We start from the raw sequence: 16,178 nt of genomic DNA, 5'->3' as shown, positions 1-16,178 counted from the left end.
TTCTGGTATACATAATTTGTTGTGGTTAGCTACTTTTAGTGATTCAGTGGCTGTATGAAGTAGGACCAAGGATGTATTACTGAAGACAATCAGTACAAGTGATATTGTTGCTAATTACCATACTACAAACAAAACCAAATAAGTCATTTAACTTTGTTCTACTACCAGGCAGAAATTTATTCAAATTTTAGAAACAACCACAGACTTTAAAGTCTCAAGTTTGGTCTCGGATATAATGGGCTCAGTCTCCAGAGATTCCCAAGTCTTTAAACTCTGGGATGAAATTCGACAAATGAAAAATTCTTGGGTAGTCCTCATTGTTCAAATACTAGTAGACTTGGTTCCAAGTCTTTGAACGTGGCTTTTATTCTACCCGATAGCCAATACATGAATGAAAAATGATGGTGCTGTCCAATTCAGTGACACTACACACTGTTGACTGAAATAGCGCCCTCTTGTGGATTAAACTCCATCATAAGCCTATGCTGATCAATAATTGCGATCTCAGACTCAAAACCTAGTCTACAATACAAGTGATGCAAAAGCTGATGTCGTCTCTGTAAAAACTCATTAATCAGTTCTCAAGACAGTTCTCATCGATTACTAAACTTCTCCTTAGGTCATCTCTTCCCACCAAATATTTCCGAGGTTGAGGGTGGTCTAGGTGGGATGACACTGGACCAGATGAATCCCTTCTCCTCCCTCGTCCGATCCACAGAGTAAGGGGTACTTCTGGCTCGGTAGTACTCACTGGGGGCGTGGCAAACAAACTCCATGTACTCCAGGGATCGGGGAAGCTCTTCCTCGGGACCTGTTTTAAAAGAATAATTAGTCGACTCTGAAAATTAGACAAAATTGCACCTACTTGGCATTATGTTTTGACTCAAATTCACTTTGCTTTGATTAATGTGTGGAAGGAAGGGACCCAATAAGCCATTTTGAGATGTGGTGGACAGTAGACCCAGTAACTGGGGTGCTGTACTTATTAAATGTTTTTGTTTTACATACTACCAGAGATGTTAGAATTTATTTTTTTAAAAGGAGTACAGCGCTCCCACTTACTGGGTCTAGGTGGACATACATGTATTACAAACGTACAATTTGGTTTAGCTAAATTTGTCTGTATAAATCCAAACCAAACTGCACTCCTAAAGTGTTCCCCATACCTCAAAAAGGCTAATGGTCAACCGTTGATCCAATTGGGTTTGTCATGAGTGACTTCTGTTTTCAGATTCTGTGAATCTTTGTTATTAATAATAATAACATGTGGATAAATTCCTAAAGAACTTCGGGGGGCTCTACATAAGCTTATCTAAGCTGTCTGCCCCAGTAACTATCTAAGCTGTCTGCCCCAGTAACCAGAACCACCGTCTCCTCCCCAGTTGTGTGATGGCGTCGGTGGATTCAAGTAAGTTCAAGTAAGTTATAATAATAACAATAGACGTCTCAGAATTGTTCTCACCAAGAATGTAAGTTGACGGATCAAAGTTTTTCTTTTCCGTTGCTTGTGTCGGAAGCAACCACGTGATGACGGCACTCTTGTCACAATACTGATCCTGCAGAAAACCTCGGACTTGTGCATAGTAAATACCGCCCTCAACATCCAAGATGGATACAATATCACCGACTTGTAAGTAACTTCCCTGGAAAGTAAACATGATGAAGGAGAGAGTTTAAATGGAATGAAGTGAACATACATGTAGTTGCAATAATTGTAACCCTCTGCTTCTGTTGGGATGATGGAGGGTTATTGCAACTTAAGCAAACAGTGCACAACAAAGATCATTTATTCGCAAGTGTAATACTTTATACTTTGACCCAGTAACTGGGGCACTGTACTGTTTAAAAAGATTTGTTTTATGTGTACCACTGTTTTAAAGGGGTACAGCTCCAGTTACTGGGCCTATACCTTCTACTTACTGCAGAGTTCATGAAGAAATTAGGATATTATAAGTGCCAATAGTAATTATATTTATAGCTAAGTGTCTTGCTCAAAGACACAGGTGCCTAGACCCTGGAGGTGCAAACACCAGAACTTTAATTTACCATTCAAGTTGGCTTACAACGACACACTTCTTCAAGCCTTCTTCAAGTTGAAGTTCAACTTCAATACATGCCAGAATTACATCTTTGCGAAATACTTACATGATGGAAAACACTGGTACTTGTTACAACAGTTGCGACAGGTTCTGGAGCTTTCATTGGCTAAAAGTTAAAATAAATATTTAAAAACAAGTTGACTAAAACTGTTTATTTACCAGAACATTAAATTTTTTATATAGGATTATAGGCTTAGGACGTAGGTCAGGAAACGCATTTTAGTTGTTTTGTTTACTGATAATTCTCCAGTCGACAGGTAGTATATAGAGAATTAGTAGGAAATGGAAGTCTTAAAATTTGTGAAAATCATTCAAGGACATGATATTCATAAAGCTGAAAGTACACTGACCATTCCATTGTTTTTACCAGAAAAGGGCAAAAACTGTGTAAACAAATCGTCCAAACAAAAACGAACTTACATTTCGTTTAAAAATGATCCGCCTATTCTTCCCTTTTGTGGCTTGTGACTTTGCATTATTAACGATCTGTTTGTAGCGGAGTTTCTTCACATTTCTAGCCGACTTCCTTGTCCCTTCCCGACCGAATCGACCACCGGACCCACCGCCGTTCGGTCCCGAGGAATTCGCGCCTCCTGTCGGCGGTCTGACAGTGCCGTCCTCGCTGCCATCTCCCGAAGGCCGGTGTTTTAAACCGCAAGAATTGCACAGGATTTCTCCGTCTGGACTCCTCCTCCACAAGGTCGAGTTTTCTGTCTTACATGTTACACAAATTGGCTTAACACCCAAAGGCATTGTGGTGGATTTTGTAGACTTTGTAAGCTTGAAAAAGAAGTTACTTTCAGGCTCTTCTTGTCACTTCATGACTTGCTTTACTAATACGCGAGTTTTGCATGCAATTTGTTTTTAGAGTTAACAACAGCGCCCTCCAGTGTTAATGGAGGAATATGTCAGGTCATCAAAACAAACAACACAGCTGACCGGATGGGATACATTCTACCTCCCTGATTGATAGAACTCATTGATTGATTTGAGCACCGATTGTACGTAACGAATTCAGGTATATTATTACTTCCTATTGATTGTAACGCAATCACATAATGTAGGAACTGGTATAAGCCATGGAGGAATAAATTATTCCTCCATGTATTAGCTGATAAGGCAACACTCTACTAGGCCTCCTCCATGATCTAGGCAATAGTAAATAGATTTAAAGATTAGGCGCACTGTCATATGGGGCGCCGTCTGTCAATTAATTGTGTGGCATTTTTAAGGCATGTTTTTACCATGGTTTATAGCAATTAGATGTAAACCATAGAAAGTGTTGCAAAACCCTTTTTATGGTTTACATACCAGTAGTATTTTGTGTGTGTAAGTTTATGGTTTACAAACCATGAACATGCAACAAACATTTATAAATCATGGTTCATAAACCATGGAAATTTTACACATCTTTAAATCATGGTTTATAAACCATGAAAATTGGGTCATCTTAAAAACATGGTTTATAAACCATGAAAATTTAAGCATGAAAAACATGGTTTATAAACCATAAAAATAGAAGCACGAAAATCATGGTTTAAAAATTATGGTTTATAAACCATAAAAATTGAGGCATTTAAAAAACAAGGTTTATAAACCATAAAAAATGAAACATGAAAATCATGGTTTACAAATCATGGTTTACAAACCATAAAAATTGAAGCATGAAAAACATGGTTTACATATGGTTTATAAACCATGAAAGTTGAGGCATCTTGAAAACGTGGTTTATAAACCATGAAAATTTATACGTGAAAATCATGGTTTATAAACCATGAAATCGGAGGCATCTAAAAAACATGGTTTGTAAACCATGAAAACTGATGCATCAAATTCATGGTTTATAAACCATGAAAATTGAGGCATCAAATATGGTTTACAAATCATGGTTTATAAACCATAACAAATGTGCACAAATCATGGTTTACAAACCATAAAAAAAACGCTAAACAATTAATTGACAAACGGCACGTAACGTGCCGTTTGTCAGTTAATTCAACCTCCTTCCCATTTTAAGCGATAGTCGCCCATCGCCCGTCGTGCTCGGCGACAACGTCTCGCCCGGTACACGTGGGGGTCTCTGGATATTGCATTCCGAACAAACTTCTCCGAGGCTCCAAACTTGCACTAAACCGGCGTGTAGTTTGACCTCTGACCTCTGTCATTTCCAGTATAGATACGCAGTGAAATTCCATTGCGGAATTGAGAGCAGTGACTATTTGGGCATCTATGTCACTGCACGTGCATTGTATCCAATGGAACCACTGGATCTAGCGGCAGCGACGGATAAAGACTAGATTGCAGCAAGAATGATCAGCAAGAATGCTTTAGGAAGGAGGTTGCACACAACCCATTTTCAGTTTTTATGGTTTATAAACCATGATTTGTGCACATTTTTTATGGTTTATAAACCATGAATTGTGAGTGCACATTTTGTTATGGTTTATAAACCATGATTTGTAATCTATGTGTAGTTCAATTGTCATGGTTTATAAACCATGAAATTGATGCTTCAGTTTTCATGGTTTACAAGTCATGTTTTTAGATGCCTCCGATTTCATGGTTTATAAACCATGATCTTCACGTTTCAATTTTCATGGTTTATAAACCATGTTTTCAAAATGCCTCAACTTTCATGGTTTATAAACCATGATTTGTAAACCAAGTTTTTTCATGCTTCAATTTTTATGGTTTATAAACCATGATTTGTAAACCATGATTTTTATGTTGCATTTTTCATGGTTTATAAACCATGTTTTTTAAATGCTTCAATTTTTATGGTTTGTAAACCATAATTTGTAAACCATGATTTTCGTGCTTCTATTTTTATGGTTTATAAACCATGATTTTCATGCTTAAATTTTTATGGTTTATAAACCATGTTTTTAAGATGACCCAATTTTCGTGGTTTATAAACCATGATTTGTAAACCATGAATTTGATGCTTCATTTTTTTCTGGTTTATAAACCATGTTTTAAAGATGCGTAAAATTTCCATGGTTTATAAACCATGATTTATAAATGTTTGTTGCATGTTCATGGTTTGTAAACCATATATTTACACACACAAAATACTACTGGTATGTAAACCATAAAAAGGATTTGGCAACACTTTCTATGGTTTACATCTAATTGCTATAAACCATGGTAAAAACATGCTAAACAATTAATTGACAGACGGCGCCCCATACTGTCACGGGCTTTTTATCTCTTTCTAATCTAAATAATCAATACCAGCAACACACGTTATTGCATTCTCTCATTTTACAGAACGTCGGCGTTGTTTAACTTTTATTAAAACTATTTGTATCACCATATGGTATCACATTTGTTGCAGAACGCCACGACACAACTGGTGAGTTTTACTCTTAAGTTAAAAAGGTTTGTTTTGTGTCTTGATTGCTTGTTTAAAACGAGATGTTTTATTCTACTATAAAGCCCCACTTGTGTAGACTTGTCCACAAGTCTACACTTGTGTGGCCAAGGGTAGCTGGTAGTAGTAGTACCCTATGTCTATGAAAAGTTGTTATTAAATATTTATTATTATTTTTTATACTCAATTTGTTTTTCCTCGTGTATAAAAAAGGCCAAAGAAATATAAAACACCAGTTGATTGTCCCCTCCTTCATCCTTTTTTGAGGCCGCAATTTTTTATTTTTTTTACTATTGTTTGTATACATTTTTTCATGTTAAAGACACATTTTCTATGTATTTCTCGTTCAACTTATTAATCTTTTAAGAACTTGTAAACAAAAGTAAGCACCGACTTTAAATTGAACAATTGGTGGCCAGTTTGAAAAGGCCCTCATCCTCCCCTTTTTGAAAAAACCCGGACGATCAACAGGTGTTTTTTTTTACTTGGCCTAAAGCAACTTCTCATCAAAGGAATTGATTCCCCCATAAAAAGTGCCATAACTTAAAAAATCTACTCCATGGTTACGGTAGTAGTAGTAGTAGAGGAAATGCAAGGTTATCTTTAAAAGAACAAAATCTACTTGGCAAGTAGATACACACATGGTGTTACTGCTTTAACCAATTGATGACCTCTCCATGCAATGCCCTATGTGACTTTAAAAACACAACATTTTTTGTTGCATGGCCATTTTTCGCAATTAAAAGTTAATAAATAATAAAAAAAGCAACACTAAATACAGAAAGTTATGTTGTTTTTTTACAATAAAAACTTTATGGAGTTCATTATTATTTCAAATTTTTAATAGTAGGGAAAGCTTTCATCAAATTTAAATCATTGCGCTTGATTCATTTTTTTTCTCCCAGATAGTTACACTCCCATATAATGCAGTAAAATGTCAAAACTATTTCAAGTGGACGCCCTTACTGGGACCAGACGGCTGTTTTATGCTGTCTCACCAAATGAAACATCATTTGAAACAATAGAGGAAGTACCTGATTATCTGTATGAGGTAAGTACTTGGAATAGTTGCATGGTTTCATATTGTCTTTGTCAAATGTATTGTTTGATGTACTTGTTTTGCGCTGACTTACTTTCAAGCTAGAAATGTTGGATCATTTGATTTTCATCAAGATTTTGTAAATTTGAGTTTGTTTCATTCAGCCTCTAATTTTTTCCTGCTGTAATGTAAATGTTTTTATCAAATACAGTTGTCCTTTTACTTCGTTCTTGAAGGGGCACAGAAATTCTGCAATTTGTGTTGTAACTTGTCAAAGGGCACCACAGCAAAAGCACAGGGCACCACGACAATAACTGTAGGTGCCATTGGTTAATTCAAGACCTGATACAGTGTATTCTTCTTAAACTTGTTTAATTATTATTTTTTTCTAAAATCTCTAATGTTGAATTCAATATATTCATTCCTTTTTTCATGCATAATCAGGCTGTTCCATTTTTCTTGGGGGCGTTTCTGTTGGAGCTTGTCATCAGTATTTGGGAGGGGAAGCTTAATGAGAGAAATTTTGTGCCTGACAGCATCAGCTCCATAACGGCTGGTAATCTGCTCCTCCTTACTGCGTATGTATTGACATAAATGAGAACCAGTTACCCTGTTGTCATTTTATTTTAAAAATATTGTAAATTAATACATGTTTGAAAACTTAATTTGAGATGTCAAGAATCGTGTGTTGCTGACTGCATGTGTCAGCGTTAGATTTGTTTTGGCTTTTGTGAGAACTGAATAAACTACAGTGATATAAAAACAATCGAGTTCTCGCCCCTCAAGATCTCACATGAAACAATGACATCATGATCTATAAATAGATCACTTAACAGTCTGCATACACTACATGTACATTCTAAACCCATTTTATTTCAAATTTTTTGATATAACTTAGTTTATGTTTGTAGATTTTTAGCTCATGGTGTGACTGTTGGCATCTATGCCTGGGTGTATGAGAACTACCGACTAGCGACCCTACCATGGGACAACTCCTGGACTTGGGTCTTGTGCTTCCTCTTGGTTGACTTGGGCTACTATTGGCTGCACAGAATGTCACATGGTATGTAGTTTATGAATTACTTAATATTTAAGGCCTTCTTACTTTCCTCTCACGCCCAGCCGCTTATGGGGACCTTTTCTACCATTGCCCCCCCCCCCACCTCTGGAACTCTTTTTATGTTTGAGACACATGCGTCATTTCCCACTTTAAAAAAATCTCTTAAAACACTTTTTTCAGATTGGCCTATGGAAACATCTGAGAATTCTTTGATATGACTTAGACCAGCGTCTTGGAAATGTTTAACAGATAAAGTGCCCTTCAAATGCTGTATAGATAACATCTATGTTATTAGTGATTTGGGGTTGAACAAATTGACAATTTGACTAGAGATGGACTCGAACCACTGACCACCAGATTAACGTGCTGTTGCTCTGCTAACTGAGCTTTCCAGCCAACCGTGTTGTACATTGAATCGTAATTTGGGTGTGATCCCTGGTCACTCAGCAGTTACTGGTTGTATGGCTTCTGACTGGCACCTCCGATCAAAGATATTGAAGAAATAGGGAGACCGCCAACATAGGGCTAAAAAACTTAGTTGGTAGAGCGCAGGCACGTTAATTGAGAGGTCGTTGGTTTGAGTCCCACGTATTCTTTGTTCAATTCTAAATTATTAAAATTTACCAAGTCAGTTTCCCTTGTGGCTTATAATATTTTATGTTATAATTTATTTACAGAGGTGAATATTATCTGGGCTGCTCATCAAACGCACCACAGTTCAGAGGAGTACAACCTGTCTACTGCTTTAAGACAATCCATCTTCCAGCGCTTCACGTCTTGGGTTAGTTCAGTATTTGTTTATCCATTTTAAAAGGCTCTGGACACATTTGGTAATTGTCAGAGATCACTACTCTCGCTTGGTGTATCTCATCATATGCATAAATAAACAAATCTGTGCAAATTTGGACTCAATTGGTCATTGATGTTGCAAGAGAATAATGAAAGAAAAACACCCTGTTGCACAAAATATTTGTGCGCTTTCAGATGCCTAAAAAAGGCTTCAGGCCTGAAGATTTTTATTATTTGAGTGAGAAATTACCTCTTTCTCAAAAACTACAACAGCTCTCCATTGCTCGTTACCAATTAAGTTTGAAGCTTTTAATTATTTGGGGTATTTTATACCAATATTGTCTAGTGCCTTAAATAAGAAATTAAAACAAACATTTTGGTAGTCATCATGAGACTTGAACAAAATTCGGGAGAAGTGTTGGCTCTGAGAAGAGGTCGCAGGTTGGAATCCTGCTCTGGTAAATTTGTCTTTGTCAGATCGCAAAATGTTTATATTTGATATAAAAAAGACAAAGTTAAAATTTTGAAGGGTGTCACTTTCACCCATTTTGTTGAATTGTCATTCTTTGTAGATGTTTTACATTCCGATGGCCATGGCTGTTCCCCCACCAATTTACCTCATGCATGTTCAGTTTAATACACTCTACCAGTTCTGGATTCACACCAGGGTAAGTTATAGTCTGTCAGTTTAGTCTGGCTGCCCTTTCTAGATAGATATTGTGGGGTGATTTTCCATTAGGAACTGTAGTTCATCTGCTCAGGACTATTGTTATTATTGCAATTTGTAAATATGTCATCAATTTGCTTTTGCATATTTTTTGAGCTCCTGGTAAATGGAGTTTATTTATAAAAACGGTCTTTATAGCATTTATTTGGCAAAAAGAAACATTCATTTACTAAGTAAAGAACTAAGTGGTTTGTGTTTTTTATATGTTTAGTGTATAAAGACACTTGGTCCTTTGGAGTATGTGCTGAACACACCAAGTCATCATAGAGTACATCATGGTATGTTAGTAGAGTGTATCAATCGATCGATCAATCAATCAATCAATCAATCAATCAATCAATCAATCAATCAATCAATCAATCAATCAATCAGTGTCCATCATTGCCATTAGCCCAGGAGGCCACAAAAACCAGGGCCTCTGTTGCCCCTTGTCATGGCCTTTGAGCACTTTCAAAACTTCTAAACAGACCTTTTTATGGAAAGTCCTAAATGAAAATGGACTTGGCCCTTTTTTAAAGATGAAATTCCACCCGCAAGACGTAACTGACAGTCTTGATTATTTTCACTAATTTTCTTTTTTTTTAAATCATTTTTTGAAAAATAATACACAAAAAAATAGTTGGTATTGTTTTGGAAATGTTGGTCTTGTGTTATACATGAAAAATTGTTCTTGAAAAACTGGCAACTTGAGACGTGACGTTTTGGAGAAGTGGAAGAAGGCAACTTGTTTACAAGTAGGTTATTTCTTGCTTTCATTTTAGGGTACAAGTCGCTTGCGGCTGCAATTGTCTTTTAATGAGTATATTTGGATCTGATATTTTATATTCTGTTTTGACAGGGCGCAATCGATACTGTATTGACAAGAACTATGCTGGAACCCTCATTATCTGGGACCGCATGTTTGGTGAGTGAAAAAACAAAAACAATTTTTCTTCTCTGCTCTGAAGTTTACCCTTGATGTTTGACTTCATGTGATACAATATTTTTGCTAATCAGTGGATTTGGGGTTGTTTTTTAGGAACATTTGAAGCGGAGAAAGATCCTGTTGTATTCGGATTAGTTCATCCATTGGATTCCTTCAACCCGCTGTACACTCAGGTAAAAGATTATCTCAACTATTTATGTGATTTCTCTGTTTTTAACCGGACATCCATGTTTTTAAACGACTTCCCCCCCCCAAAAAAAAACCCTCAGATAAAAACAATTTATAAAAAATAAGGATAAAACCAAACTGGAAAGCCCCAGATTGCAGGGGAGTGTTTTTAAAACCAAAAATAAATGTATGTAAGCAGGCTAGGCGGTGCTAGCAAGCTTTCACACTTTGTGCTCTCAGTTCATTTTCTTTTTGTAGTTTTACTCCAGGGTAACTCCATAGTTACCTGCCATTGAATTGGATAAAAGGTATCACTCCCTTTTCCAACTCAATTGACCGATCCATTAGGCTCCGCCCACGACGCACGTGTGAGCAAGAACACGTGGGGCTCTCCAATGCCTTTCTGCACAACTCTTCCGCACGTGCCAAGCATACGCGCACGCATGTTGGACCTTATTTGTCGGACTTTCGTTGCGTTGTGATTGGTCAATATGCAATAGGGCGGAGCTTAATGGATCGGTCTATTGTGATATCTCTTGGTTACATTCACAGAAAAGAGTTGCATATTTAAAATAAATACTGTTTTGAATCATCTTATAAATGTAGTCACTTAATACACAAACAGTATATTAATAATTGGCGTAATGTTTTCTCTGTTATTGTTTGCAGTTATGTCACTACAAGTACATTCTTGAAACTGCTTGGAGCATGCCGGGTTTGAGGAATAAACTCTGGGTGTTCCTTAAAGGACCAGGTTGGATGCCGGGTTTACCAAGGCAAGGGCGTATTGAAGACATTCCAGATGTAAGTTAGAATGAGATAACATTTCTCATTAGTTATGAAATGATAAAAATGAATAAAGCAAAAAGGCTAAGTTCTGTGTTTTACAGAATGTTTGTTCGAATCTTGGCCTGGTTAGTCTCAACACTTGTGTACTTGGGCAAGGCACTTTATCATAACTGCTTCTCTCCACCCAGGAGTACAAATTGGGAGAGCTACCTGCGAATGATTGGCATCCTATCCAGTGGAGCAGAAATATTCTCAGTTGTTTAATGCCAATGGGAAATTTACCAACGCTAGGTGGCAGCAGACTTATCGCATAAATTACCATTGTTCATGTAGTTTTGAACATGCGCATAATTTTGAGAGCAATCACTTTACCCAGTAAGTCTGCTGCCACCTAGCATCCCAGAGAGTCTCCTATTAGTGGAGATGAACACCGGCCTGATGAGTCAGAATGGCTCAGGATGGAACTTTACTTTCTACTTCTCATCCAATACTACTCGAGGGATGGCCCTACCTCAAATCTTAATATCTGGGCCCAACTTCATAAAGCCTGGAAGCACAACAATTTGCTAATAAGCACGGAATAATATTGCTAAGCAGAAACAGGTTTCCAGCCAAAATCACATTAATTTCGCATTGTTGTGGTTGGTGCCCCACAAAATTGTTAAGCAGTTTTATTTCTGCTGCAAAGCTTTATGAAATTGGATAGGGCTTGCTTACCCTAAGCAGAGCTGCCAACTCTATGCAAAAAGTTACCTTAAGTAAAGCAATTTCTCCATGTTCTGATCAACAAATTTGAAAATCCCCTGATCATGGAAACTTTTTTTCTGGTTTTGTTGGGGTTAATCTACCTGATTGTTGTACAAAATCTCCCTGATTTCAAGTTGCAAATGTTGGCAGACCCTGCCACAGACTAACTTTAAGCTGTATCTGGTGATTGTGTAGTCTCAGCCTCATGTTTTCTGTGTATTCTTTTGTTTTTTAAGATTCACTATCCGATGCCAAAGTATCGACCCAAACTCCAGATGTGGACACATTTGTACGTGTTGCTTCATTTTACCATTAACTTCTTCGTATTTGATTACTACATGTCATCTTTGAAGGTTTGTTTCTAATTTTAATCTTATTACATTCTTCATAATCTGATTTTTTTTTTCTAGATCTATTCATTTACTTATTGTTTAATTTGTCACGATGGCCTATTCATGTGGACCCCCCCCCCTAAAATGAGTCAAAGGCTCTGGACAGCTTTGGTAATTGTAAAAGACCAGCATTCTTATTTGATGTATCCCAACATATGCATAGAATAACAAACCTGTAACATTAGGCTCCATTGGTCATGGAAGTTGGAAGAAAAATTACAGAAAAAACATCCTTGTTGCATTAAATTATGTGTTTTTAGATGCCTGAAAACGACAGAGACCTTAAGTATATTCAGATTCAAATACTTTAGTAGAAAGTTTACTTTTTTTCAAAGACAGCTCTTCGTTACTCATAACCAATAAAGTTTTTATGCTAATTTGTTTTGACTAATTACCAAATGTGTCCAGTGCCTTTAAATGAAGTAATAATAATAATGAACAAAGAGTAATCCTCAACATTTCGTGTTAGCTTTTGATAATTGATTGATTTGATTTGATATTTCGGTTTCCTTTTCTTCAGATAATGTCCCAGCCTGTTGCCATGTGTGGAATGATCTACCTTATCTATACATTCACTTGTATTGGAGCCATCACTGACATCAGGTAATTCTTCTATTTGTTTTTATCCTTACACCGATGTGTGTATTAGCACTGCACACTTTTCTAAACTTAAGCAACTACTTAAGAGGGGATGTCGTTACCGAGTGGTCTTGGGCGTTTGACTCCTGATCTGTAATTTACAGAATGTTCATTTGAATCCTGGCCTGGTCAGTTCCAACCTGTCCTTCCGCACACACTTTAGCCTAATTGCTTCTCTCCACTAAGGAGTACAAATTGGGTACCGAAATATCTTTATAATTAAATTGATTGTTTATTTGCTTCTTAGGCCAGCTGCCCCTTTCATGGAGGTATTCCGCTGCGCATTGGTCCTCGTTGCTGAGGTACTCATCAGTGTCTACCTTCCCATAATGCATCAAAACAACTCGGTGGTCAAGTTGCAACTGTTGAGGGCAGTGTTTAGTCTGTCGATCTTGGTATGGTTGCCGAAGTGCAAGTCTGTGCTCACATCTCGCAAGACGAAACCCGAGTGATGACATTCAAAGTTTTCAAAGGTGGATGTTTTTTTTTCAGGATGTTTTCTTTCATTTCGTGATTGAAAATAAACATGTAGGCTAAGGGCTTTATCTAATCGTGCACAAGTGGAATCTCTCCATTGATCAAATATTTGGCCATCGTGAAATTGAAATTTTCTTTTTACTTCTGCCTATCTGCTTCTTGTTGGAAGCTCAGAATCATCCTGGTACATCGTCTGCTTCGGCTCAGTCTCATTTTCAGCTTCAAGCTTGGCTTTCCTGATCTTAAGTGTAAGTTAAGCCTTAGTTAAAAATGGGCTAAAACTGTATAAATTCACAAGGGGTAAGCCTTGCATTTTGGTCACAATTTTGCCTAAAATTTGATAAATTCACAAGGAGTTAGCCTTGCAAATTTGAATTTTTTTGTTAAAAATGGGCTAAAACTTGATAAAATCACATTTTAGTCAAACATGGGCTGAAATGTGATTAATTTACAAGGGGTACGCCTTGCATTTTAGTCAAACATGGGCTGAAATTTGATCAATTCACAAGGGGTAAGCCTTGCATTTTAGTCAAAAATGGGCTAAAATTTGATAATTTCACAAGGGGTTAGCCTTGCATTTTAGTCAAAAATTTGCTAAAATTTGATAAATTCACAAATTAGGCTAAAATTTGATAAATTCACAATGGGTAAGCCTTGCATTTTAGTTTTAAAATGGGCTAAACTTTGATAAATTCACAAGGGGTAAGCCTTGCGTTTTAGTTAAAAATGGGCTAAAAATTGATAAAATCATAAGGGGTAAGCCTTGAATTTTAGTTTAACATGGGATAAAAATTTGATAAATTCACAAGGGGTAATCCTTGCAATGTTAGTTAAAAATGGGCTAAAAATTTATAAAATCACACCTTGCACTTTAGACAAAAATTTGCTAAAATTTGAATATTCACAAGGGGTAAGCCTTGCATTTTAGTAAAAAATTTGGCTAAAATTTGATAAACTCACAAGGGGTGAGCCTTGTATTTTAGTAAAAAATTGGCAAAAATTTGATAAATTCACAAGGGGTTAGCCTTGCATTTTAATAAAAATGGGGTAAAACTTGATAAATTCACAAGGGGTAAGCCTTGCATTTTAGTCAAAATTTCATAAATGCACGAGCCTTGCATTTTTGGCTAAAAATTGATAAATTCACGAGGGGTTTTTGCAAAAATTTGATTAATTCACAAGGGGTAAGCCTTGCATTTTAGTTTAAAATGGGCTAAACATTGATAACATCACAAGGGGTAAGCCTTAAATTTTAGTTTTAAACGGGATAAAATTCGGAAAATTCAGAAGGGGGAAAACCTTGCATAAGTCAAAAATGGGCCAAATTTTGATTAATGCACAGTGCTCAAGCCTTGCATTTTAGTCACAATTTTGGCTAAAATTTGATATATTCACAAGGGGTAAGCCTTGCCTTTTAGTTGCAATTTGGGCCAAAATTTGATAAATGCGTAAACCTTGCATTTTTGTCAATTTTGGGATGAAAGTACACGTGTGTGACACAGTGAATTAGCAACATGATGAAATGCAAAGAGCAATAATCAAATAAGTTCTGCATTTTGCCAATGTCTGATTTGATAAAGCTTAATGCACTCAATGTGTATCGCATTCCACAGGGTAGACATTGTTGATATATTGTTGTAAAGTTACAGGTGTGGGTAGAAACACTAAGTGTTTTAAACTTTTCACTTGTTTAAGGAACACGTTGCCTTGGATTGGTCGAGTTGGTCTTTGAAAAAAGCTTTGTAACCGTTTGTTATAAAATGCATATGGTTAGAAAGATGTTTTAAAAGTAAAATATAATGATCCACACAAGTATCACTCGAAATTGCGTGGTTTTCCTTTTACCTTGTCGAAAAACACGGTCGGCCATTTATGGGAGTAATTTTTTTTATAAATGGCCGACCGTGTTAGGTCGCAAAGTGAAAGGAAAACCACGCAATTTTGAGGCAAATGTGTGAGGATCATTGTATTCTACTTTTAAAACATCTTTCTAACCATATGCATTTTATAACAAACGGTTACAAACGCTTTTCAAAGACCAACTCGGCCGATCCAAGGCAATGTGTTCCTTTAAGTTGAAGTATACCTTGATCTGTATACATGTAATTGGCTGAGTATTTGAAAGATGTTAAATATTTTAAGAATTAAAATTGTCTTCCCAAGAAAGTAATCATAAAGTATTATCTAAGTAATTATATTTGCAGCTAAATGAATTTATAAATGTTTATATATTTTAAGGTGAATTAAAAGCAAATTTTAATCATATAAAAAAATATGTATTATCTAGATTATAACTGTTAGTGGATTCAATTTTTACCTGGTGTATAAAGATTTGTTATGGTCAGAGGGCAATTTTTAATTTTTGTTTAGCAATTTCTTATGATCATGTATCGGAATTCCGAAGTTTTTTTTATAAAGGATGGTTTGTGTCAAGGTCACATAACAAGGTCAAAGTTACATCAAGGACTGTTATCGTAGTTTTACTTTGAACTAGTCTCCTATATTCCTACAAAATTTCTCATTTACATTTATTGTACTTTTAATTATTGTTTGATTTTAATGAACTCAATTTGAACTATATTTATTTTCTAATGCGTACATACATTTTTACGCAAACACCAAAGTATTATTACTTTGTTGTAAGGTGTGCTTATAATCCAGTCTGCAATATTTGATTATTTTTCTAAATATCTTTTTCCCGAGTGTCTTAAAAGACTCAAAAATGTTCCTCGACACAATGGTTTGAATCATAGATGGATTGCACATAGCGTCATCGACCATCTAGTTCATGATTGGAAAAGTGCACACAAGTACGCGCTGCGCACAACTCTCAGCCAATGATAGCCTTTCACGCGTGCACGTTTCATCAAAGATGGTGGTCAATGACGTCATGTGCAATAGGCTTAAGTAACATTTACACCAAATTGCCCATTCAGTCAGGGGTCTTCGTCATA

General features: G+C 36.3%; 2 protein-coding genes across 5 annotated transcripts; one reads left to right on the top strand and one right to left on the bottom strand.

Annotated features, from left to right (window-relative positions):
* Positions 1–143: 143 nt before the first annotated feature.
* On the bottom strand, positions 144–2,964 carry LOC139937858 (GATA zinc finger domain-containing protein 1-like). Its single transcript, XM_071933215.1, has 4 exons — positions 2,520–2,964; positions 2,146–2,205; positions 1,463–1,643; positions 144–811 (listed from the first exon to the last, which is right to left on the bottom strand). The coding sequence occupies exons 1-4, from the start codon at positions 2,850–2,852 to the stop codon at positions 621–623; spliced, it is 765 nt and encodes a 254-aa protein (XP_071789316.1). The 5' UTR covers positions 2,853–2,964; the 3' UTR covers positions 144–620.
* Positions 2,965–3,006: 42 nt separating this feature from the next.
* On the top strand, positions 3,007–14,956 carry LOC139937854 (alkylglycerol monooxygenase-like). 4 transcript variants are annotated; one of them, XM_071933210.1, is made up of 14 exons: positions 3,013–3,117; positions 5,370–5,454; positions 6,378–6,523; positions 6,956–7,089; positions 7,423–7,574; positions 8,249–8,352; positions 8,933–9,028; positions 9,299–9,365; positions 9,926–9,991; positions 10,106–10,185; positions 10,850–10,984; positions 11,953–12,069; positions 12,629–12,711; positions 12,995–14,956. In XM_071933210.1, the coding sequence occupies exons 3-14, from the start codon at positions 6,407–6,409 to the stop codon at positions 13,197–13,199; spliced, it is 1,356 nt and encodes a 451-aa protein (XP_071789311.1). In that variant the 5' UTR covers positions 3,013–3,117; positions 5,370–5,454; positions 6,378–6,406; the 3' UTR covers positions 13,200–14,956. The 4 variants fall into 4 exon arrangements, with proteins under 4 accessions (XP_071789310.1, XP_071789311.1, XP_071789313.1 ...); XM_071933209.1 differs by lacking the exon at positions 5,370–5,454 and having other exon boundaries at positions 3,007–3,117; XM_071933212.1 differs by lacking the exon at positions 5,370–5,454 and having other exon boundaries at positions 6,382–6,523.
* The last annotated feature ends 1,222 nt before the right edge of the window (positions 14,957–16,178 follow it).

This window comes from Asterias amurensis, chromosome 5 (assembly GCF_032118995.1).
Source record: "Asterias amurensis chromosome 5, ASM3211899v1".
NCBI lineage: Eukaryota > Metazoa > Echinodermata > Asteroidea > Forcipulatida > Asteriidae > Asterias > Asterias amurensis.
Note: the sequence above shows the minus strand (reverse complement) of the source record. Positions and strands in the feature narration are given on the sequence as shown.

What these genes read in the sequence shown, in the direction of transcription:
- LOC139937858 (XM_071933215.1), bottom strand. Translation starts at nt 2,852, where the DNA reads ATGCCTTTGGGTGTTAAGCCAATTTGTGTAACATGTAAGACAGAAAAC. An exon ending in GGATCATTTTTAAACGAAAT is followed by an intron (nt 2,206 to 2,519) that starts GTAAGTTCGTTT and finishes TTTAACTTTTAG; the next exon opens with CCAATGAAAGCTCCAGAACC. An exon ending in GTACCAGTGTTTTCCATCAT is followed by an intron (nt 1,644 to 2,145) that starts GTAAGTATTTCG and finishes TTTACTTTCCAG; the next exon opens with GGAAGTTACTTACAAGTCGG.
- LOC139937854 (XM_071933209.1), top strand. Translation starts at nt 6,407, where the DNA reads ATGTCAAAACTATTTCAAGTGGACGCCCTTACTGGGACCAGACGGCTG. An exon ending in AATCTGCTCCTCCTTACTGC is followed by an intron (nt 7,090 to 7,422) that starts GTATGTATTGAC and finishes TTATGTTTGTAG; the next exon opens with ATTTTTAGCTCATGGTGTGA. An exon ending in GGAGCCATCACTGACATCAG is followed by an intron (nt 12,712 to 12,994) that starts GTAATTCTTCTA and finishes TTTGCTTCTTAG; the next exon opens with GCCAGCTGCCCCTTTCATGG.